Genomic DNA, 24,140 nt, shown 5'->3' on the forward strand with positions numbered 1-24,140 from the left:
GGAGGTGTGGCAACAGTAAGGAATATCATTATGCCTTAATGCATAACTAAATTGAATTCCTGCATGCCTTTGAAGGTTTTGCACTTTTATTTTTAGTAAGCAGTTTTCATGCCATCATCTTATTGCAAATCATGATTGTGTTAAAAAACAGAAAATACATAGTAACATATTGCAATATTCAGGTAATGTACATATTGTAAATATTGTACCTCCCTTTGCTTGTACAAACACTCTGTACAACCCTTTCTGTCCAGAACTAAAAAGCTTTTGAACAAATAATTTGGATAAAAAGACCTCTTGAAATATAGCTGTAGGGCCCACGTAACTTCAATAGATTTATGAAATTGTGCATAATTTATTCCAACTCCTTGGCTTCTTTTGGCTTTTCCATTCATCAGAGACGTACCAGAACAAATCTCTACAAACTGATTTTTCAGTAATAATTTAAAGTTTAGAGAGAGGAAAATCAAAGTTGAATGAAATATTGCAAGAACTGAATTGTAGCTAAGTAGACTGCTACTGTAAAAAAATAAACCAACAGAATTTGTAATTTGAAGATGAAATAAAAAGAGATAGTCATAGTTTCTGGAACTCGATTAAACTGATATTCATAGAACTACTGACTATACAATGGAAAGTATTTGCTGATTCTTTCTTCTACCACATTCTGCCTTTCAGAAACCAGAAGGCAGCAGTTTTTTTCTTGGGAACACACTGATCAAACTACTAGACAATGTGTTACTTCTTCCAGAAGGTGCTTCAACGGATCTTCTCCAAAACTCAGACAGGTATAATGATACAAGAAACTCTGTATAATTTATTTATTTATTTATTTGCAACATTTTTACCCCGCTCTTTTCACCCGAGGGGACTCGGGGCGGCTTACAAAAATCGGCAAAATTTAATGCCCAAAATGCAATCATAAAAACAAAACAATATAAACAGATCCATTTATAACATGGTTAAAACACATTATAAAAACCTTAAAAATGTATATATAATTCCATTACTGGTATCTGGTTGAGGTTTTCTTCCTTTCCCTCCCTTGCCACCTAGATGCTTTTGAAATAATGCTGTGAATGCTTGCTAGGCAAGCTGAGATATGCAGATGCTTGGAAGCGCTAGAATTCACTGTGTAAAATGATAAATTATAAATGTCATATCCTAAATGGTTTTATCATTAAAACATGGAAAAAGGCTATTAAACTTCAAAAACTTTGTTTTTTCGGGACATTCTGCAGCACATTCTGCTATAGTTTTCCAGTGAATGTCTGTGGCAGCCACAAAAATGAAGTTTTTGGAGTGTAACAACTACTTTCAAAGTAAGTGCCACACAATTAAACAGGAAATGACACTTTCAAACCAGGAACAGATTTTTTTTTCAAATTACATTACATAGTGTTATAGAAATACCCTCAGAAATATACTGTTCATAGAATAATTTGTTAATGAGTTTGTTTGTTTATTTATTTTTTAGATTTCATGGTATTCCTGTCATGAATATTCAGACCTTTAATGTCAGTGTTAAATGTTGTTCAGATTTTAGCCTTTTCTTTTATGCTGAGTTAGAAAGGCAAAGTTTGAAGAAATATGTACCAACATCTATACTAATGTGGAGTGTCAATAATAATAACAGCAACAATTGTATTTCTTCCTTGCCTCTCCTGGTAGCTTGAGGTGGGCTGCAACATAACTAAAAACACATAATCATCTTAAACATTCTATAAAATACACATACTTAAACATTTCTATAAAGTACATATTAACATACACAGAACAAACACAAGATATGAGTTTAATATTCGTGATTAAAACTGACTGGTAGGCCTGCCAGATAGGTCTCCAGATGTGTTTTAAATTCTGATAGCTCATTTGGCTGTTGGAGCTCTTCTGGCAAGGCATTCCACAGTCTTGGGGCAATGACTGGAAATCATTCTGAAATTAACTCAGTAAAGAAACTATGAAGGCCTTGTGATACAGTTATAATCTTCGGTTCAGTGAGGGGCTTGGGAAATCGCGGTCTACAGTACCAGAAATCTGGGACCCTTTCACACACAACACAGTTAAAACGCTATGATTACACCTAATTTGCCTTGGCTGCATTCTATGGATATCTGGGATTTGCAGTTTAGGGAGAAATACTTAGAATTTGCTGCAAACAGCTATAATGTCTCAACAACCTATAATCAAACAGAGTTCCATAGGACTGCCATGATGTTTAAAGTGGAATCATAGTACTATAACTGTGTCAAAAGCCTATGCTGACTTGGCAGGAAAACTTCTTATCAGTATAAACTTGTGAAAAGAACTCAGCAGCCTCTGACACTGGAGTTTGAAGCAGTTTTACTACAAGTCATGAAATAAAGATACGGAGATGAAACAGCCATGCTGGGAAGAGGGGAAAGGGGCTTGTTTAGTTGTGTTTGCAATCTTGGGTGATAACTTAAATAAGAGTCAGCTTGAACAAGTGTCTGCAACAGGGATGGCAAACTGGAAGATGCAGAGGACAATTTTCAACTCTGAACCCTTCTGGAGCACCCCCCCCCCCCCAAAAAAAAAAAAAATCAGTCAGCATATAGCCAAAAATTGAATGAGCTGTTTTCTGGGGTTTACTGGTAAATGGGTATATTTATGTAGCATCTCCCATTCAGGGAAGTCTCTTTGAGTACATTTTGGGGGTGTAAGGGGTGAGGTCTGTAAAAGTCTCCTGGGGATCACATGCCCACATCTGGTCTAAAATTTCTATATTTTGATAGTTGAGCATTTGGTTGACAATCAAGGTTTAAGTACTTAGTTCTCTTTGTAATGATTGTTTTCATTCAATGGTACCTGTTGTCATTTGGCTCATCAGAAACCCATTTGCTTTGTAAGTGGGCAAATCCATTCAGACTATTACAGAAGGATGTCAAATGTGGGAACTCTCAGCTAAAGACCTCAAGAAAGAAGAAGTAAAAAAAAATCTTCCTTTTATAGAATTTCTACATTTTTTTTGTGAAATGTATTCATAGCATAAACTAGTTTTGCACTAAGTCCTTTACAGGATCTCCTGTGAATGAAAAATATTGTATGTCCTATATGTATTATTTTTATATTTGCAGGATTATGGCAGCACTAAATCTTCTACGATATTTATTCATTAAGGATAAGGAATATGAAAATCGAGTAAGTGCAGCTGAATCTTCTCAAAATTGGTAACTGATGTAAAAGAAGTGCATGACAGAAGATGTGTTTAACATGACTACTGCTTTGTGAAAAGTACTGCAAGCATTTTAGGGATTAGTGCAATTGAAATAAACTGAATCATTTTTAATCAGACTTTTAAAAAAAACACATTTTCATCATCTTGTAGCAAGTATCCAATTCAAAACCTATAATTCCAGATAACTTTGTGATAATTGGGTATCAATGTGTAGTAGTCCTTAATAGCCTAGCTATTTCATATAGAAATAATTTGTAGGATTTCTAGATAAGGTTTTTATTCTACAGAGCATTACAGAGGTTCCAAGGCATCATTGTTATCAATATGTAACCCTCCCATGTTTTCTGACTGTTCCTTTTTTTCAGAAAAGAATAGACAAAATCAGTCCACAATCCCTTTTGACTTGAAACATAGAAACCTTCTGAGTTTTAATAAAAGTCCCTCCAGAATGTTGAATATCTCCCAGCAAAGTCTATGGGCATCTGGATGTTTAATATCACACTTAATATAAGGATGCTAGGGGCCCCTGGTGGCATAGCATGTTAAAGCGCTGAGCTGCTGAACTTGCGGACTGAAAGGTCGCGGATTCTAATCCGGGAAGCGGAGTGAGCACCCGCTGTTAGCCCCAGCTTCTGCCAATCTAGCAATTTGAAAACATGCAAATGTGAGTAGATCAATAGGTAATGCTCCAGCAGGAAGGTAACGGCGCTCCATACAGTCATGCCAGTCACATGATCTTGGAGGTGTTTACCGACAACGGTGGCTCTTTACCTTAGAAATGGAGATGAGCACCAACGCCCAGAGTTCGACATGACTGGACTTAATGTCAGGGGAAAACCTTTATCTTTACATACTAGTTTTCCATTTTTGAAGTCCTTCCACTGTTGCAGTTTCAAAATAGGCACACAGCACTGCAAAGTAGTCCAGTTTGGATATATCTGTTTAAACAGCAGCAGGAATGAAATCTCTGTTTGGATTTATATAAATTTGTCTTAATCATTATTAGTTTCCATAACAGAAGAGCTGGTTACTTATATTAAGTCTTTTTCTTCTCACCCCAGGTATAAGTTATTTAAAGTGAAACCTCAATATTGTCTTTGCAGTATCTTCTCTTAGGATGCAGTTCTTGACTTATATAAGATTTTAAATCCTGTCTTGTTGTGTCAAGACAATGAGTAGGCTAAATTTAGCCTTGCAAGCAAAGCTCTTGAAACCAGTGATGGAGAAAATGAGAGCAATGGAGCCAGGTCACATCATTATAATTGCTCCTGGTAGATATGCTTTACTGAACTGTCATCTTCAGCTAAATTCTGTTCAGCTAGAAGGTAAATAGCTCTCAGCACCCTGAAGGCAGCTCAGTTTGGAGAGCTCTATTCCAAACTAGCAAATAATTTATTCTTTTCTCGCAACAAACAGCTTTAGCTCTCTCTCGCTCAGCTTAATTATTATATTCTGTGCAGCATGCTGGCATCTCTTCTTTTTTTTTACAAGCTTATCTCCCTAACCTGCTTCTCCTGTTCATTGCTTGACAGAAATAAACAACTTATGTAATTAATACAGGTTAACTATTTTTAGATACTATTCGTTAAGCATTTGTTATTGAGAATAAAACTTAATTTGGAAAATTAAATTTAGCAGCTGAAGTGCACAGTCTTGCAGCCACATCCTACCATCGTTTATTCAAAAGTAAAACTTACTATTTTAATGGCATTTTGTTAGGAATTAGGAATGATCTCACTTCTAAAATCTCTGAAATGTAAATGTACAGAAGGATGTAGTACATTCCATTGCTTTTAATAGAATTTAGAGTGTCTAATTTTTGGTTATTTCTGTATCCTGTCTTCCTGAACTGTAGTTAGCTTTGGTAAATAAAATTATGAATCTTAATAATAAATACAATGCAATTTAGTTAATAATATTCATAGCAAAAGCCAGGCTTCTAAATCAATTTGGAAGCGAGCCATTACAATTTAGTTTAAAAGTGTACCTTGCTGCAAATATAGGTGTAACTATCTGACCTTGGTACATTTCCAGTAATTTGGGAGTTTTTATGTAGGAATTTCCTGCCATCTTTGGAAATGATGGGGTTACAACACTGGAGGCTGCCAGAGCCATGGCATCAGAATCTGAGTAACTTTAATAATAATATTGTGATGCGTAAGCCACTCTATAGTCCAAGTTTTTAATCAACCTTTCTGGGATCTCTTTTGACTCAATAAATAGTGAGGTGCTGCCATGCAGGCTAGTTCATTCTGTAGAGAGTTCTTGGGAGTTCATACATACACAACATATTTTTAAAAATCTGGGTATTCTAGGTGTATTCGTTCATGGAAATAATTAGTATCCACTTCATTAACTGCTGTCATTCTTCTGATGTTTGAGGTTGGAATCTAAAAATACCTTCCCATCTAGACATAGGAAGAATAAGGTTGCATTCTTCGGATGGATGCATAATGGCTATGGGAGGATTTGAGCAAAAAGGAGCAGCAAAATTTTGCTCATACAGCAATGACAGGAACATCTGTAGGGGCATTACAGTACTGGAAACATCCTAAATTCCTAAAACAAAGGGCCTGAAAGAGAGGGATGGTGAAAAAATGCTAAACTTTGAGCTGTAGCATAGTAAGGGGCTTTTAAAAAAATGGGACACTTACAAAAATTAGAAAGAGAGCTGACTCTCTATAAAATAGATTTTATCTTACCCCTGATAGTGGTTTGTTTGAAGATGATTTCTCAAATCACCTTTGATGATTTTCATATATTTGATCTGTTGAGGCTTAGGAGCTGTAGCTTGACAATGAAAATTTGGATTTCACTATAATCCATACAAACAAAACAGGCAAAATAGAGCACTGATATGTCAATGGATGTGTTTTGTTTTAATTTCAGAACATATACACCTGAAAACCTTTGCTTATATTTTCCAGCCTTTTTGCTGATAGATCATATTTCAACATTTGGTGTGTATTCAGAGCAGGTCTTTAATCGGCATTTGATACTATGTGAATGTGATAGAGGGAAATACAGCAGAGAAGATTCTCCTAGTACAGACTTGTTCTGAATTATTGGGAGGGTAAACCTAGATTAGTGCTTCTAATTGATAGACTGTTAACAAGAGTAATAATGAAAGATGTAAATGTTGCAAATTAAAAGTAACTATTATTTGTTTAACCTCAGCAGTAAATAAATTTAATCCAAAGATAGATAGATACCTTTTCTGCAACTACTATAATAGGACAGCAGAGTTTTTTTTTGACTGCTCTTCATTGTGTAGACTTAGCTTGGTGAGTTTCCAGTTGTGATCTAGCTGGAAATGTATTTATAAGGTGAATGCTGCATTATAGTGGCTGGAAGGGCTGCAGGGATTCAACAAATTAAAATGTAGCTCAGCATTACAGGATCTAAACTACTTTCCTTACTTAGAAACAGCAGATTATGCAATTTGGGCTGGAGGGTGTTGTTTACACTTACAGAACTTACTGCTGCAATACAGATTTGTTTTTCCTTTCTTTTTCATGAGACCTCTTTGTGGAAAGAACTTTACAAGATTCAACAGACATTCTTGAAGCCCTTATATACTGCACTTTTTCTATCAAAACAACACTATAAAGCAGAAATAAAACGTCGAAGAGAAAACAAAGGAGGTATTGTCCATTATCATTATTTTCATTAACTATTTGAATTTACAAATGTGTGTGAGATGTGTTGATAGAAGTTGCTATGATTACTATATTTTTAGGCAACGGTGTTTGAGCTATAAAATATTTAGGAAAAAATCTCCACATGATGGGAATGATGTATAGCACCGTATTAGACTACTTTTCCCACAACACAGTATTGTCTGCTATGTCAAAAGCTGTCCAAAGTCTCAAAGTTTTTTTCTGAGATCTTCAAATGGAAATGTCAAGGCAAAATTTGCAGACCTGCTTTGAATACACACTAAGGCCTTCTTACTGCAAAGCAGGTTCTTTGCCACTGAAAACAATAACATCTCCTTTTTAGTCACAATGATCAGTCATTGTGGCTTTTTCAAGCAAAAAAAATAAATAGAATATGGTTGGCCTGCCACATTTGCAAGTTTAACTTTTGCAGATTTGATTAATATGTTCTCTTTACAGATTTCTTGGTCATCGAGCACAATGCTGTGGTCAACTTCTGCCATAGAAGCTGACAATAGAACAGTGGTTCTCAATCTGTGGGTCCCCAGATGTTTTGGCCTTCAATACTCAGAAATCCTAACAGCTGGTAAACTGGCTGGGATTTCAGAGAGTTGTAGACCAAAACACCTAGAGACCCACAGGTTGAGAACCACTGCCATAGAATAATGCTGGAGGACCAAGAAATATCTAGAGATAACATTTCTCTAAGCATTTGTAGGTTTTCTAGTTCAGTTCTAATTCTGATTGATAAGTTCTCCGCATGTTAAAATGTCCACAGGAAAATTGTGAAAGTGAACCAGGGTTACCTGTTCTAACCGGAGCAGTGGGATCTCACAGAAATGCAAAACTGGATTTCTAATATAAAAAGTCAAGCATAAAATCTCCCCCCCCCCCCCTCCCACAATGAAATACTGGTTCACTGTTATATATAGTATAGCTCAGTATACTATTCAGGAGGTTTTTAAATGTTCTTCATGAAGAGGAAGTGAATGGTGTTCTGACTATTCTATCCTGTTAGACTCTTGTAGTGATGATCTTTGTAGAACAGAAATCAGTTACATTCATTGAAGAGTATCCCAGAATCTTGATCTCTTCACTGCAGTGTGATTCTCTGGGCTCCCTCACTTGTACCTCTTCCATTATCTTAGTATATTCAAGGCTTGCATTCTAAAATGCTTTATTACCCAAGAGTAGAAATAATTGGATGCTGAAAATTGTGCAGCTGCTTGTCGTAGATTCAACTCATGCATTCATCCAAAAGATGAAGTTTTGTTTATTTTTAATGAACCACAGAAGGAAGCTCTTCAGATCTACTGTGGACACAGCATTTAATGTAAACAGAGGTCTATACCTGCACCCAGCAATGTAAATTGACACAATAGTTTGATTAGTAAAAAATACATGGATAGTCCTTGTAGGCTTGGGCTGCAGATTTCAAGTATGGTATAGAATAGGGGTCCCCAAACTTTTAAAGCAGAGGGCTGGTCTACAATCCTTCAGATTGTGGAGGGGCCGAATTATCATTTGGAAAAAAAACCGAACAAATTCCTGTGCACGCTGCACATGTCTTATTTGTAGTGCAAAACAACAACAATGAAAGAACAATACTATATTTAAAAATGAAAACAAGTGTAACCAACATAAACCTATCAGGATTTCAATGGGAAGTGTGGGCCTGCTTCTGGCCAATGAGATAGTCAAGTTAATTAGGATTGTTGTTGTTGTTGTTGTTGTGTGCCTTCAAGTCATGTCAGACTTTGGCCGAGCCTAAGTCTAAAATTATTTATTCATCTACTACATTTATTTATTACATTTATATCCCACCCTTCTTACCCCAAAGGGGACTATTGTATATTGTATATGTATATACAATATATGATATTATTAGCATAGCACAATATTAGCATTATACATTACTATATTGAACTATACCACTATACTGTAATACTATATGTAATATATAACATATAATTAATATTATTATATGGTATTATTATTAGTACTGTATTATATTGTATAACATTATAATATTTTATCAATATTATATGTATATACAATATATTATATTATTAAAACGGATATAAAAATATATTATAAAACTGAGGGTGGGGGCCAGGTAAATGACCTTGGAGGGCCGCATCCGGCCCCCGGGCCTTAGTTTGGGGACCCCTGGTATAGAAGAATGGAAAAATGTGCTTCCCGCCATGCTTCACATGTATGTAAAACTTACATCTTGGGACTGTGTACTTAAAATTCTTAGTCTCCTCAGGTTTTCACATTCAAAGACAATAGCTCTGCATGGAAAAGCCAGAACACCTGTATGATTGTCCGTAAAATGTAGACAAATTCTGGCTCATGTAGCAGGGCAGGCTAATTATCCTTTGAAGACATATTCATTTTGTTCAATATTATCTTTGTGGAACCACTGGGCCTGGCAGATGAAATGGTGTAGAATGAAATTTCAAAAATGACAGCTAAAATTGCTAAAATTACAGGAAGCAGTGTTACCAGATCATTTCATTCTTTCCTGTTAGAGTCTTCCACTTCTGCGACATCCACATCTATAACAGTAGGCGGGAAAAAGATGTCTAAACTGACATCTCAAATGGAGCTTCAGGTAAGTGATTAGGTTTTGGTAAAACTATATAAAGACAGATTTTATGTTTCTTTTAGTGAAAGACTTGTATATATTTAGAAATACATTGTGGGGGGGACCATTGGTAACTACTTTATGTATAATTAACATTTTCCCCTAATATTTCAGGTACTTCACTCAGCGCTTGTTACTTTTGATTTAATCGAAAGCATTCTGGCCAGAGTCGAAGAACTCACAGATACTTTTTCCTACTAAATTTCTGGGATCAAATAAAGCACTTTGTCTCCCTTGCTCTAAATTTTCACATCATGCACTGTATTTATATTTCTGACACTGTGATTTAAATTTGTATTTCTGGCACTGTGATTCGAAAATATAAATGTAAATGTTATATATATCCTGAGTGGTGAATGTATAGGCTGCTGAAAAGAAGTCCAAGGAATAGAATGTATTTAAAAACCCTTTGGGTTTAAGCTTGTATTTAGCATACCTGTTAAATACACAGTGTGTCTCAGACTCTGCTGAACCAGACTACATTTTAGTGATCTGAACTATTCTTTTCACTGCCAGGAGTATGCATAACCAGAGTGTGAGGAACATAATAAGCTTTATGTGATGTAGCATAATACATGTAAATCAATGTAACTACAAATGGAAGTGGGAAAATATCCTGGAAGGTTCACATAGTTATAGTCAGTATGCTGGGCCCAGATTTCTTGTTACACAAGCTAGCGAAAGTGGAGGAAGCAGTCTTTGCTAATCTCTTCTGCTCCCTGAAAATCTGTTCCAGATGGTTGTGGGGCCCCTCTATAGTAGCATGGGACAACAGTATAGGAAAAGGAAGAATGAGTAAAATGCCCTTTTCAATTGGATCTCTTCTGATGGATTTTCCATCGGCTTCATGAGTGTAAAAAGTCCTTCTGTTCCCAGAATAGTTGGTCTGACCAAATCCTGTAGAATCAATCTGCAGTGCAGAGAAAAGAGCTTACAAGAGTTATCACAGTTTTTAATACTGCACCTGAATAGTTCAGTATTAAATGGTTCACTTTCATGTACACCTTGTGTTGGCAGTCTTTATTATCATACCAGAAAAATTAATCGGTTGTGGAATTTGAAGGTATGGTTGGTTATAAACCCTTAAGCATTTCAGAAAGGAACATCAGACAAAATATTAAATATAGTTGAAATGCTCTGTTGCTTTTCATACATCATAACCCCAAGACAAATAAGGGAGCAGTCAGGAATTTTCTCAATAGATGGAATGGAGAAACATAAGAAATCAGCATGTATTTCTGCTGTCATAAGGAGTATATTCCAGATGTGTAGTATAGAAACATGGAATTTATTCTGTTTAGGGAGATACAGTGATAAGTGTGTCACTATATGGCACTGTTCTATTATGTACTAATTTGTCTAAAATATTTCATTATTCTGGAGTCATGGCAGTAGACATACTAAAACCAATGTCACACGTCAAATAACTACTCCGGAAATCTTTACACATGTTTCAGCTGCAAGTAATTTTCTTTCCTTCCTGAAGATGTTGAAACCAAAGTATCTCCATTCTAGACAGCCCCAAATAAAGACACTAGGAGATCAAGATCACTGACTTGAGAATACCTCCTGAACAATGTTTATTTTCATTTGTGGGAAGGAGAACTAACAACAACTATAGTTATTCTTAGGAAATGAGGGATAAAACTCAGTAAACAATTACTTTGATATAAACTATGTGCATTTGAAATTACTGACAGTTCTTCTGTGGTCTTAATAATTATCTTTATCCCACAATATCGAATAAGGATATTAGAGTATCAATTTCTTTCCAAAGTTAAGTACAAGTAGTATTTGTCTTTCATATTTTTTTGACGGTTGAAAATTGGTCTTAAATGAACAGCAGTGTTTTTAATGTTTATGCAGGAAATTAAAGTTGAAACAAATAACTCACATATTCATTCTGAATGCATTTTGCATAAATGTGTTTTTCAGGGTGTCGGTGTTTAATGCACAAAACTTGAGAGTGTATTTTTGTAAATAAACACGGTCAACATTTTTATTAAAACCTTAAGTAGTGTTAATTTAAACTACAGTCCAGATGGCGCTGATGAAGCATTTTCCAAACAGGGCTTTGCTCTACAATTTGTGACTTTGCCATTAACATTCTGTAGCGAATGTTGTCCAGATGTGGTTTTGAAGTGGTCTTTACATGAAGAGCAAGAAATACAATAGGTTAAACTAATGGCTTATGAAAACAGCAAAACATTGGAACTGAAAACTGAGTGTTCCCATTACCATGATAATTATGGAAGTAGATCTGTAAATGTGTGGGTAATTTATAAGATTGAAAAATGCATCAGACTTAATAACGTTATACTGTAGTTGGCCCTCCACATTTGGGGATTTGATTAATCACCGATTTGATTATATTCTTTCTAGGCATCGCTACATCTGGCACAACTCTATGGTCAAATTCTACTAGAAGGTGACCATAGAATCATGCCAGAGAAGCTAGACATTACTAGAAATGTCTTTCCTCAGGTATAAAAAAGACTTTTTAATTGATGTTTTTTCACTTTTGCGTGATTTCTGTGCCCCTAACCCCCAAGAAAAAGTGGAGGGCATACTGTATTCTAATTTCATATCATGTTTATCCTTCTCCCATGGAATGAAATAAAACCTTCAAGCTATTCCTATAGTAGCAACCTCTAGCCCAACTCATTGAGATATGCAACAGAATATTCTACAAAAAGGTTTCTGATTGAAAAATAAAGAGTACTGTATTCTAAATATCTAATACTCAAGCCTAAAAAACCAGCATTGGAACATAGACACACACAGAATGAAAATGAAATAGATGCTACTCATAATGGACTCCTTTCTGATCTTGCTAATGGCTAAGAGCCTGTTGATAACCTAAACCAGAATAATTATGTTGACTGCCATTTTCTTAAGTGGTGCCTAGCAAGCCAAGAAGTGTGACAGCTGATGGGGAGCTGGAAGACTGACCTCTTTCTTTTCTGAAGAGAAAAAAGATGTCTTTCTCTGTTGTTGCCTTACAGCAGTGGTTTCCAACCTTTGATCCTCTAGGTGTTTTGGACTTGAACTCCCGGAAATCCCAGTCCGCTTGCCAGCTGTTAGGAATTACGAGAGTTGAAAGTCCAAAACACCTGAAAAGTCAAAGGTTGGGAATCGCTTTCCTACAGCCATAGTTGCTTTTACTCTGGCCACATTACCTTTGCTGGTATGCTGCTGGCTATGCACCTTCACTGCTGCTGGCATGGGTACCCTGGCTACTACCATTATCTTCTTACTAAAGATTATTGTTGGAATCAATCACTGCACCTCACATCAGTTCCCTATAAAAACATAGCCTAAAGTACAGCTAGCTTTTTGGGAAATTTATGGCCAACTACTATCAACTCCATTCAAATTAGCTCTTCTTGATAAGGTGAATGGGAGTTGGAAGTCTATCAATATCCAAAGGGCCATAAGTCTGCTTTTAACTATGTTGACAACGGAAAATGAGACACACAGATCACAAAACAGAAATGAGAATATATACATACACTAAGTATATCTCTGTGTACTTTTTTTTTTTAAAAAAATCGATATTCTTGCAGAAATATTTCTTTGAAGGATTCTGTATATACATCTAAGGATAGATATATTTATAATTAGTACTGTAAACAATGAATGGTTGTAAAACTCTGTTGTAATAGCATTAGGTGCTGTTTGGATAGTAATGGACAAGACATTTTCAAAGAAATATTTATGTGCAAGCCTTTATGTCGATGTATTAACATAGGCAGCTATTTTGTACTGCTTATTATTTGATAATAAAATAAATTATCTTACCTTTGCTATAGTCAGCATGAGTTTGATGGCTTCAGCAGTATTATGGACTGGGATTATCCGTAAATTACTGCCTAAGAACCTAAAGCACCAACATTCCTCAATTTCAATCATGCTAGAAACCATATCTATAATTTTACACTGTGAACCCAAATAGTAATATGCTAGCATCATTATAATCTGACGGCTGCATATTTGGATTTTACAAACCCTGACATTTCTGTGTCACTAGAAGTGGATTACTACCTCTGGCCTTCCAGAAGTTGCTGAACTCCAGCTACATCCCTCACTATTGGCACAGCTGTCTAAGGGTGATGGGAGTTGGGAGCTAAAAGCGCTTGGAAGGCCACGGTTTCCCATCTTTGCCATATGCCTTGTAAACAATTTGATGCAGTGTAGAAGAATAAAACACAACAGAGAGGAGACTTTAGCTTGATAACTTTAATATCACTAGTTGCAATATATTCCTAGCTGTTTCAAAAAATAATTTTTGGTAATTCAACACAGTTCAGGGCAGCATGAAGACCCATCTTCATCTATGTAGAATAGATTCTCCCTTTGAAATTTCACTATAGTCTACCTCTATTAGCAAGGATACAATTGACTAAAAGCTAAAGAACAAATTCTTTTTCATACAGAAGAATGCTTAACATATTTTGATATTTTAAAGTGAAATAAGTGAAGTCAAGCTAGATCTGACCAAATAAGACTAGAATAGTAGCCTTCCTTCGATAGACACCATACTTCTATTGGTGTGACTTAGAATCATGATGACTTGACTTTGTCACACTGTTTGTGGTGGGACACCATTAAGTGTGATGAAGCATTCAAAGCAACATGTGTTTTCACCCAAGGTATCTCATTGACGGAAATGTAAACTATGCATTTTTAAAGAGGGATGCAGAATAGGAAGGAAGAGACTTTTCATTAGATTGGACATAGCACTTCACTGCGTAAGCAGTAGCCACTTATGTTCTCTCTCATATTCTGTCAACTGGCAATTGGCCAGGGATTTTAAACTAAATTGGTTTTAGCTTCAGCTTTCCGGAAATCAAACATTCCATTACAATTGTTGCTTCTTTGATGCAGAGAGGAAAATAAATTGCAATTGGCCTATTCCACAATATCTACTCTACCATTGGAATGTATGAGCTGTATACATGTTTTCTGATATTGAGCTCAACAGAAAAATAGTAAGCTAGTATTTATTTTTCCCACTTTACAAGGGAACATGCAAAAATAAGAGATGGGAACTGGGTGGTGTTTATTGTTTTTTGTTGTTATGTTTATTTTATGTTTATGTTTTTTGCAGTGATCTAGTCTAATAAGTGCTGGACAATCGTGTTCAAATCATTCCACTAAACAAAACATTGAGCCTGCTGTGTAGGAAAGTTGATTTAGATTATGTGCTTTTGAATCTGTCACATGAAACTATGGTCATATATGATTTTGAATATGCCATCCAAAGTATTCTGAGGATTAAACTAGGGATCAATTTCATATCACTTTCAGTGGCAGCCTATTTCCAAAACATTTATAGAATCATGAATCTCAGCTTCCAAAAATGTAGATTGCAATAGCTGGGCCATAGCACCACCCAATACACAGGCTCATACCTTCTTATCCTTGTGTCCTTGCTCCTGTTATTTTGATTGATGCCAGAACTTGACACCTATTGTCACTCATGTAAGAGTATGCTGTAGTCCAGGGATCCCCTTACTAAGGCTTGCATGCTGGATGCGGCCCTCCAAGGTCATTTACTTGGCCCCCACCCTAAACATTAGACCAAAGGTTGTCTAAGTCTGACTATGTGCAGTGTGTATAGGAATTCGTTCATGTTTTTTTCAAACAGCCTCCCAACAGTCTAAGGGATTGTGAACTCCACCCCCCCCCCCCCGGCCTCCTAAAAAAGTTTGAGAACCCCTGCTTCAGACCTTCCATTTATCAGTGCCAGAAATAAACAGACACAGTGATCTACACATTATATTACTTTGTGCAAGCATTACTTAATGCCGCGGCATATTCTGGATCCTTCTTATTCTCCCTTGGAATTCCTATGTAACACAATCACTCACATTCCTTCCTCAAATGTGTCTAATTACAAGTGTTCATATTCAGTCACCGTATACTATGCTCTTTTTTTTTTTTTGCATCTTTGTTATCTTCCTACTACTGAAATGTCAATTATAAGTGCCCTAAAACAAGGAAATAATAGACCAAATCTTTGATTTTGTTAAGCCTTAATTGTACTAATGCAATAATCATGCAAAGGTAGTCTTGGGTAGCAATGTACAACATAATTTTGACCCTTTGAAAGAAAATGTAAGGCTGATTCAACCAGTCTGTTATGCTATTGGGATATGTTACAACTTGATAATATTAGTGACATCTCTCTAGGTTCAGATGTGGCGCTACCCATTGTGATCAGTTTTTAGTGGGATATTTGCTGCTTTTTCCTGGCCTGAAATAGACATCAAGGAGAAGCAGAGCTTGAAGGGATGGAGTGTCAGTCTTTGACATGTCTAGTCCATTAGTTTTAGTCGCAGAGCAATCTAGCACTGGAAACAAAAGAGTTCTCCTTGCCTTCTCTTTGTGGTTGGACCCTTAGGAGCACAAGACTATTTTAAAAAAAAATAATCATAGATCCTATATGCTGTAGTGGGCAGTTCCAAAGATGCAAGTCTAACTGAAATCAAGAGGACTTATTTCCAAAGCAATTTTATTAGGGTAGGGCTCTAAATCTCCTAGTAATTCTTTAAAAGTGAAGATTAAACTATATTACATTGAATTTCGGAACAGCAGATTTGCTACATTTCTAGAATTCCCTGTACAGTATGACCCTTGTATTCATGGGGATACGTTCCTGGACTGAGTGGATGCGTAAAACTGTGGATAATAACTATCCGTTTTTTAAATGGGGCAAATGATGAGGGAACTGAGTAGAGGGTATAAGTGTACAAGAGCCCCTAAGTGAATGAGTGAAACATGATAAAGAAACCACATATATTGGTTCCACTGATACAGGGGTTGTACCATATTGTCAAAATGATTGCACATTGAGTGAGAGACAGTTTTCTTAGAAATAACAAGGCAAGGTTAGTGTCCTTCTAAACTGTTCTCTGAGGGTAAAAACTAAATTTTGTTTATGATATAGATGACTGGACAAGTTTCTTTACCCAATTTCTTTTGGAAATAAGACTATTGATGATTTATTTATTTCCTACCTCTGCTGAACTTTGAACATCACATCCCATTCCTTTGGTCCATGAAGGGCAGCTGACAAAAGCAAAAATCCATTCCTATGAATGCTCATGAACTTCTTTATTCTTTCAAAGAAAACTTCTCTGTCTGTGACAAACACACCTTGAGCATCAGCCAACAAAAATGCAACACCTGGGGGGAAAGGGCATTAGTTTATTAAGAAAGTTTCAACTCTTGATTTTTTAGAATGCATAATCAAAATACATAAAAAGTTTAAAACAGGATTTGTTACTAAATAAAGTGGCAATTGCTAGATTGTCCTCAAGTTCCTAGGACTGTCAAATAAATAGATACGAAAATTAAGTAACATGAGTCTGGAGCTAAGGGTTTCTGCACCTCCTGATGAAACTTTGGTTTATTGCACTCAGTCTCAGATTGTAAATTGGTGGAAGGAAAAGAGAGAAAAAGCTGCTGGAAGCAGGAGAATCTTGCAAAAGGCAGACTGTGATGTTTCTCCTTAAGCAGAAGGGGTTTACTGTGACAGCCAGCAACATTGTTATGTAGGGCAGCCCAAGACAGTTTTGTGCCAGAAGAAAAGCAGCTAATAATGCCACCCATTCAAATCAAGCTAAAAGAGTACCCAAATCCACCAGTGTGGTGGTGAGGGGTAGACGGACTATATAATTCTACAATTGTCTCCCTGCCCCTGGAAGTATATGAAATACAATAATAGCAAGTTACATGACTATCCATTTGTTGCCTTCCACAGTACCAAATTTATAGCATGAGGCAGCAGCATTATTCTGACCAGTAAAATAGCAGGTCCTGTTGCTTTGCCACAAAATTTGTAAAACTAGCAACTTGAAAACCGGTATTAAAAATTGAACACTGTTTGTAAGCCACCTCTCCTTCCAGCATAAATGTACCCTGACTTGTTCACTAATGTGAACTTCTGTTATTCATATCAGTTCACGTATATTTAGAACTGTATTTCAACAATGAGCATGAACATGGTTTTCTAGTTTGATGGCATCAGGCATTACACAATTTCTTGGTGATAAGAAATTGTAAAGGACCTATGTCAGATCTGAGATAAGTATGCCATCCATTGTGTGGAAAGTATGGGTCCCATCGATGTGTGTATTAAATGACATTTAATCAACCCAGATGTGTGCATGTGTATGTCTGTCCAAGTCCCCTGTCAATTTAGGCAACCCCATTAATCTCATAGGGTTTTCTTAGGCAAATAATACTAAGATGTGGTTTTGCAAGTTGGAACAACAGAATAAATTATGTTTAGAGGTGATGCAAGACAGCCAATATTTTTTATTTTCACTTTTAATTTGTTCTAAGCTTCATGCCAGTAGTTGAAGGCTGTGACTTTGATCAAGTACTGAGGACCATAACTCTGCCACAAACTTCAACTATGTTTCCACTGTGATTGTTATGCAATGCAGATTGACAGCACTGGAAGACTCCCTCTCAGGCAATCAAAGATTGTGGGGCTCTGGGTCATCAGTTGCTTGTAGCTGAGAAAATAGAACATCTATCACCATCCTGGTCCAGGAGGGCAATGCAAACAGATGGTGGTGTATGGGAGGTCTTCACAGCCACTAAAGGAACATTGGGGTGTTCTCGGATACCATCAAGCTGTGATTATATGGGGAAAATGGGTGTTGTTCATGAAGACATTGGGTACCTTCTTTAACAACTGAAAAAGTACATATCTTGACACAATGGGAGGTCAAGCCTACATATACCACCAACAAGATTTGGTATTTTCATGTGGGCTTAAGTAACCTTGTGGGCCTGATGCCATGCAACCAGAACTTTGAAAAAGATTTCTTAGACACTTATCTTGCTTGCCCGTTTTTTAAGATACTGTACCAGAAAGAGAAAAAATAATGCAGCCATCTTCCACTGAATCTGAATAACGAATCCTGTGCTTCTGGTTTTGAAGTGACATTGAAATTTCATGACCCTAAGTGAGTGATTAAAATACATAAGTTTGAAAAACAAATAAATAAATAACAAGTTTATCATTCTGTTTGCCGTTATTAAAACAGGTGCACCTTACAGTGACAAAGCTATTAGAAATTGCAACTTTCAAAGGAATATGTAATATTTACATAGCTATTAGCAATATTTAAATCCACCTTTCTCCAATCTGGTGCTACCTTATGTTTTAATTACCTTCATATCGTCAAGAATGGCTGATGACGAAGGACCATGGGACAGCTGGCCAGTACACAGTTTAATTTAGAGCTTTGAAATTTACATTATCAAAGTAATTAGTTAGGGATTGCTGTGGTTTTTAACTTTGAAAATGTTTTAATGGTTTTAAACTGGGAATTTTTTTAATACTGTTTATATTTATTTTAATGTTTGCATATTGGTATATTTAAAATTGTATGCTAATGCTTTTATGTTAAGCTGCTTTGAGTCTCCTTCAGAAGAGGTAAAGCGGGGTATAAATAGTAATATTAATAACAATAATAATTGTTATTATTATTTATATCCCACTTTATCTAGGAGAGAATACTTTTGGAACATAGCCATACAGCCCGAAAACACACAACAACCCTGTGATTCCAGCCATGAAAGCCTTCGACAACACATCATCATCATCATCATCATCATTATTTGAGAGGACTCAGAATAGTCTCCATTACAGGACAATTACAAAAATACTTTACTTTCCAATGTCTCCAAAGTAAATAGCACCTTTAAAAAGAAGCAGCAGGAGCATAATGTTACAGGGTTCAGGCTCTTTCCCAGTCTTCCTCACTGTCAACTCAATACTAGTGACAGAGCATGTAGCAACAAGATACAGTAGAGCCAGAGCCTGAACCATGCGACATTGCTCCTCCATCACCTGATGAGGTCCCCTCTCCATAACTACAAAAGTAACTAAAATTAACACTTGCATTACAAAAGGACAGAGCTTAAGTTAAAACTTCAATGTAACTTAGGTATACTTTCCTTATCGGAAAAAATAGTTAATTATTATTTATTATTAGTAATTTCATGCTGCATTAGTCCAAGAGCAGCAGACTGTTTCCAAGAGCTGCCAAGCAGGGCTCCTGGAAGCTCACATTCAAGCCATGGTGGCCATGGTCATTTCTCCTTTGCTGCTAGAAGTTGGTATTTTGGTGCCAAGTAGATAGCCCCTATGAATGCTGGAGGGAAGTGTAGATAGGCAGTGTGATGTTGGCTGGAAATCAGAAATCTTCTATATTCAGTGGTCACAGACAGAGCAGCAAGTTGTCTGGTTTGAGAGTGGAGAATCCCCATTTATTTTCAATATCCTAACACCAAATCATTTTTAACTAAGTGGCGACTCAGAATACTTATTACAGTCATAGGGAAATTCACAGTACCTGAAGAGAAGAGCTCACAATTACTGTTGTAATCCATCTCATCTTTTCTTGACTACAGCTGTCAGTCATTTTAGCACAGTTGCCAACTTTTCTGTGTTGTAGTCCTAGCTACAGTATTTTAACACTTACAGAAAGACTGCTTACTGTGAGAGAAAAATAATAGAAACATAGTTCATATATTGTAAACATCACTAATGCAACAGGACACGTTCTAAGTCTTTTTTCAATTACCAGACCAACATTGGAGGACAAATAAGAAAATATATAAAGTATAATAGATCAGAGCTACTTTAGGCTGCAGTTCTTATTCCTTTGCAATTCTTTGCACTTTTTTTCAGTGAATAAGATCCTCTGAACTCTGTGGGACTTGGTTGTTGTGAGTCTTTAGGGCTTTATGGCCTGTTCCAGAAGCTCTTTCTCCTGACATTTCGCCCACATCTATGGCAGGCATCTTCAGAGGTTGTGAAGTATCTGAGGATGCCTGCCATAGATGCGGGCAAAATGTCAGGAGAAAAAGCTTCTGGAACATGGCCATACAGCCTGAAAGACTCACAGCAACCCAGTGATTCAGGCCATGAATTCAGTGGGACTTGCTTGTGACTAGACATGTATAGCGTTTGGCTTTACTTCAGCTATATTTTATGTTTAATTCTTAAGAACTATTCATTTCTCCAGACTAGCAACTGTCACACAGAGGATCTTTCCATTGGCCGCCCCAAGACTGAAATGACCTGTTGGAAGAGATCCGATAGCTAAGCTAGCTGTCAGAATTTAAGACACAATTGAAAACCCATCTCTTTCGGCAGATCATTTCAACTGTCTACACAATCAACTTTGAACCATGAGTTTTGGATTTGCATTTACAGTAATTGCTGCTGTATTTTTATCTTTGTGCCATGTGTTTTGGTGCATGTATGTTCTAGTGGTGTGTTGTGAGATAGGTATTTTGTTGTATGTATTTTATGTTGACTGTGTTGTACCCGACCTCAAGCTATGAGGTGGGTAACAAATACATTTCAACTGTACATCACATTTGGATAAATGTTTACAAAATATTTTGCATAGTTACTTTTGGACTGGGACAACAAAAATGTATATTTGTGGTTCCATCTTAATATGGATAAATTCCTTATTTGGTTTTTGCGCATCTTCATCCAGCCCAAATGAACTGAACTTCAAATCTCTCCACAACTTATGTCCATGGACCATTTAAATTTTCCAGATCTTGGGGTTTAACCCTTGTTTTCAGTTCAGTATGAGGAGAGGAATTTCAAAGCAAGAGGGATGCCATGAGAATGATTGCTTTGGTGTGTGTTGATGCACACTGCTTCAGAACCACTGCCACAGACCCTGACCTTGCTTTATCTTTTCCACTTGGTTCTCATTGTGCCTGAAATGAAGTCTAACAACTCTATTTGTTCATCAAGGATTGCCTTTCTTGGGATTTTCTTGTGTGTGTTAGTTAGCTTAGAACAGTGGTTCCCAAACTTATTTGGCCTACCGCCCCCTTTCCAGAAAAAATATGACTAAGCAACCCCTGGAAAGGGGGGCGTGGCTTAGAGGGGTGGGTGTGGCTCCTGCTCAAGAGGGCATGGCTGAGCCTTTCCCCTAGTACGAGATGCAGGGCTGGGAGGGGGAGGTGGGTGGGGCGACAAATGGGTGGCCAGGACTGGGATGGGTGGAGTTACGAGCTCTGAGGCAGGGCTGAGCTTCTATCCCTGTCCTGCGGTGCCTGCCAGGACACAGGGGGCAGGGCTAGAGGAGGGGGAGGGGCCTCTTCCCATGTTCTAAGAAGTGCCTCAGGGGAGGTATACAGAGGCTCAGCCCTCTCTCGGGCTCTTTGGAAGGGGCCTTGCCCGCACCCCAGTCCCGCCCTTTAGTCCTAAAAGGCCTCTCAGGAGAGGTATACAGGCTCAGCCCTGTCTCGGGCTCTTGGAAGGAGGCCTCGCCCCCTTCCCTAGCTCTGCCCTCTGTGTTCCAACAAGCACCTCAGGAGAGGTATAGAAGATTCTCAGCCCTGTCTCGGGCTCTTGGGAAGAAGCCACGCCCACTCCTCTAACTCCGCTCCCTGTGTGTCCTAACAGGCACCTCAGGTGCTCAGCCCTGTCTCCGACCCTTGGGAAGAGGCCCCGCCCCTCCTCTGGCCCCACCCCGTGTCCTAATAGGTGCCATCACCACCCCCCTGGATCGCTCCAGCACCCACTGGGGAGCGGTAGCACCCACTTTGGGAATCACTGGCTTAGAATAAGCTGAGGGAAATCCCTTCCCCCCATCTCCTGAATTACAGTTGGAATGTATCTATTTCTTCTCTTCTCTCTGTTTCTGCTCTCATTCTGACTGGTTGTGTAGAATGGATATTTTTTCTACTGCAAGCCTTTACTTCTGACTTCTACTTTTGCATCTTAGTGTGTGCTTTGAGAGCTCTTTCTGCATGTGTCAAAGATGTATGCTTGAAGATTTCTCTTTTGAACCCTAGAGAGATGGGGTTAGTTAGTGTAGCTCTGACCCAGTTTATTTACTACTTAGAAATGTAGTTACTATTTTTGTAAATAAACCTTTTGTGATGATAAAGATTGAACTCTGGATCTTTGCCTCCTAAGCCCGAAATCTTTTATAGCCACACGGCATTTCATGCTCTGCTTGCTGTGAGCGGAGTGCTCAACTGTAAGTAGCCTGTTTTCATATTTCAGATGCTCTGATGTATTTTTTGGGAGTTTTCCCAACTCTCACACAAGAAAATCCCTAAGAAAGGCAATCGTTGATGAGAAAGAGCATATTTTAAAAATGCAGTCCTTGTTTTGTTCAATAGCATAGACCTGGGGGGAATATTATAAGATTTTATTGCTTGATTAATATAACTCTCAGCCAGCTTCGCTTCACAAACTTTGCAAACCAGCTATGGATCAAGACTGGAAGGCTTTAGGAAACTGCAATAGAAATTCAACATCGGTTTACCTTTTTGGATGCACTAAGTTCTCTTTGTTACTATTATTAAAGAAATATTACACTGTCACCCAAGTGAGTCATGCCCTGCATACAGAATATGTGTCACAATGATGCAGATTAAAGGATGTTTAACACCCCATCTATAGCACTGTTGACCTAGTGGTTCAAGGCAAGGCCTATTCATTTCCAATTTGACAGCCCAGCAAAGGTGACAAGTGTGCCATTAAGCTATTTCTCACGTGTGTGGGAGGCTACACGTACACCACCTTGAATGTCTTGAAAGAAAAGTGGCCAAACGTCATTTCTTCGTCTATTTTTAAAGTTACAACAGCAACCTGACAGGTAGAAATTTAGCAGGTTGCTCCTGCCAAGGTCTGTCAGAAAAAAAGTGGCACATTTCACAGACAGGATGGCAAAAACCGTGACAAAAACCCACTCCCTTAAGCTCAATATAGTAGATTCACAACGTGTGATTTCCAATTAACACCAGCTATTATGAATGTAAAAGACAGGGATGGTTTTCTAATTTATTTCAGTATGGTTTTGCATATACTAGTTTTGACCTTAAGGATGCCAAGAGAGACTTTTCTAATCTATTTACTCCACTTTCCATTTATCACAGCCTCTTTACATTTCCTCCAGAGCGGAGGTCACGCCTCAGTCAGTCTTCTCCCAACTGCTGTGCTAACAGATGCCCAACTAATACTGATGAAAGAAAGCTTTTTGGTCTCATTTGGAAAAGACTTCTTATGTTATCTTTAAGCCTCAATGCTTCCTAGAAGCTAAGATAACTCGACTGAGGCTGCCGTATTTTGACCACAATATGAGAAAACATGAAAAGACAACAATGCTTGGTAAGGTAGCATTGGTGTGGTTGTATTGGTTTGTGGTTCAGACTAGCCTCTCATTCACACTTAGAGCAGTTTGTCACCACTTCAACTGCCATGACTCCATCCAATGAAATCCTGGGATTTGCAGTTTATTGTGCCCTTCCACACAGCCATATAACCCAGAATATCAAGGCAGAAAATCCCACAATATCTGCAGATGATGTGTGATTTCATTCAGCTGTGTGCAAGGGGACTAGACCTTTCTGACAGAGAAGGGTAAATAAATATTTAACAAAACGACAAAACCCCAGCATACCATAGCATTGAACCATGGCATTTAATATGGTATCAAACTTCTATCATTCTACAGTGTGGACACAGACCTATATCCCAGAATATCAAGGCAGAAAATCCCACATGATCTGCTTTGAACTGGAATATATGGCAGTGTGGGCCCAGTTAATCCAGTTCAAAGCA

At 37.5% G+C, this 24,140-nt stretch overlaps 2 protein-coding genes across 2 annotated transcripts in view; one reads left to right on the forward strand and one right to left on the reverse strand.

The window, feature by feature from the left end:
* Nucleotides 1-10,509, forward strand: part of glmn (glomulin, FKBP associated protein) — a 39,524-nt gene extending 29,015 nt beyond the window's left edge. The window contains exons 15-19 of the mRNA XM_003220096.4: nucleotides 679-788; nucleotides 3,099-3,162; nucleotides 6,720-6,843; nucleotides 9,393-9,475; nucleotides 9,623-10,509. Of these exons, the coding sequence (XP_003220144.2) occupies nucleotides 679-788; nucleotides 3,099-3,162; nucleotides 6,720-6,843; nucleotides 9,393-9,475; nucleotides 9,623-9,709 (468 nt within the window). The 3' untranslated portion in view covers nucleotides 9,710-10,509. The remainder of the gene's footprint in view (nucleotides 1-678; nucleotides 789-3,098; nucleotides 3,163-6,719; nucleotides 6,844-9,392; nucleotides 9,476-9,622) is intronic.
* Nucleotides 10,510-11,519: 1,010 nt separating this feature from the next.
* On the reverse strand, nucleotides 11,520-20,275 carry c4h1orf146 (chromosome 4 C1orf146 homolog). The gene is made up of 5 exons (XM_008109243.3): nucleotides 19,888-20,275; nucleotides 18,395-18,488; nucleotides 16,531-16,699; nucleotides 13,310-13,388; nucleotides 11,520-11,654 (listed from the first exon to the last, which is right to left on the reverse strand). The coding sequence occupies exons 1-5, from the start codon at nucleotides 19,954-19,956 to the stop codon at nucleotides 11,529-11,531; spliced, it is 537 nt and encodes a 178-aa protein (XP_008107450.2). The 5' UTR covers nucleotides 19,957-20,275; the 3' UTR covers nucleotides 11,520-11,528.
* Between the last annotated feature and the right edge of the window lie 3,865 nt (nucleotides 20,276-24,140).

The sequence above is a fragment of the Anolis carolinensis genome, chromosome 4 (assembly GCF_035594765.1).
Source record: "Anolis carolinensis isolate JA03-04 chromosome 4, rAnoCar3.1.pri, whole genome shotgun sequence".
NCBI classification, from domain to species: domain Eukaryota; kingdom Metazoa; phylum Chordata; class Lepidosauria; order Squamata; family Dactyloidae; genus Anolis; species Anolis carolinensis.

Coding starts and splice junctions, on each gene's coding strand:
- c4h1orf146 (XM_008109243.3), bottom strand. CDS start 19,956: ATGACTGACAGCTGTAGTCAAGAAAAGATGAGATGGATTACAACAGTA. Junction 13,389..16,530: donor ATGTTCAAAGTTCAGCAGAG/GTAGGAAATAAA, acceptor TTGGTGCTTTAG/GTTCTTAGGCAGTAATTTAC. Junction 11,655..13,309: donor TCATGCTGACTATAGCAAAG/GTAAGATAATTT, acceptor CTTCATGTAAAG/ACCACTTCAAAACCACATCT.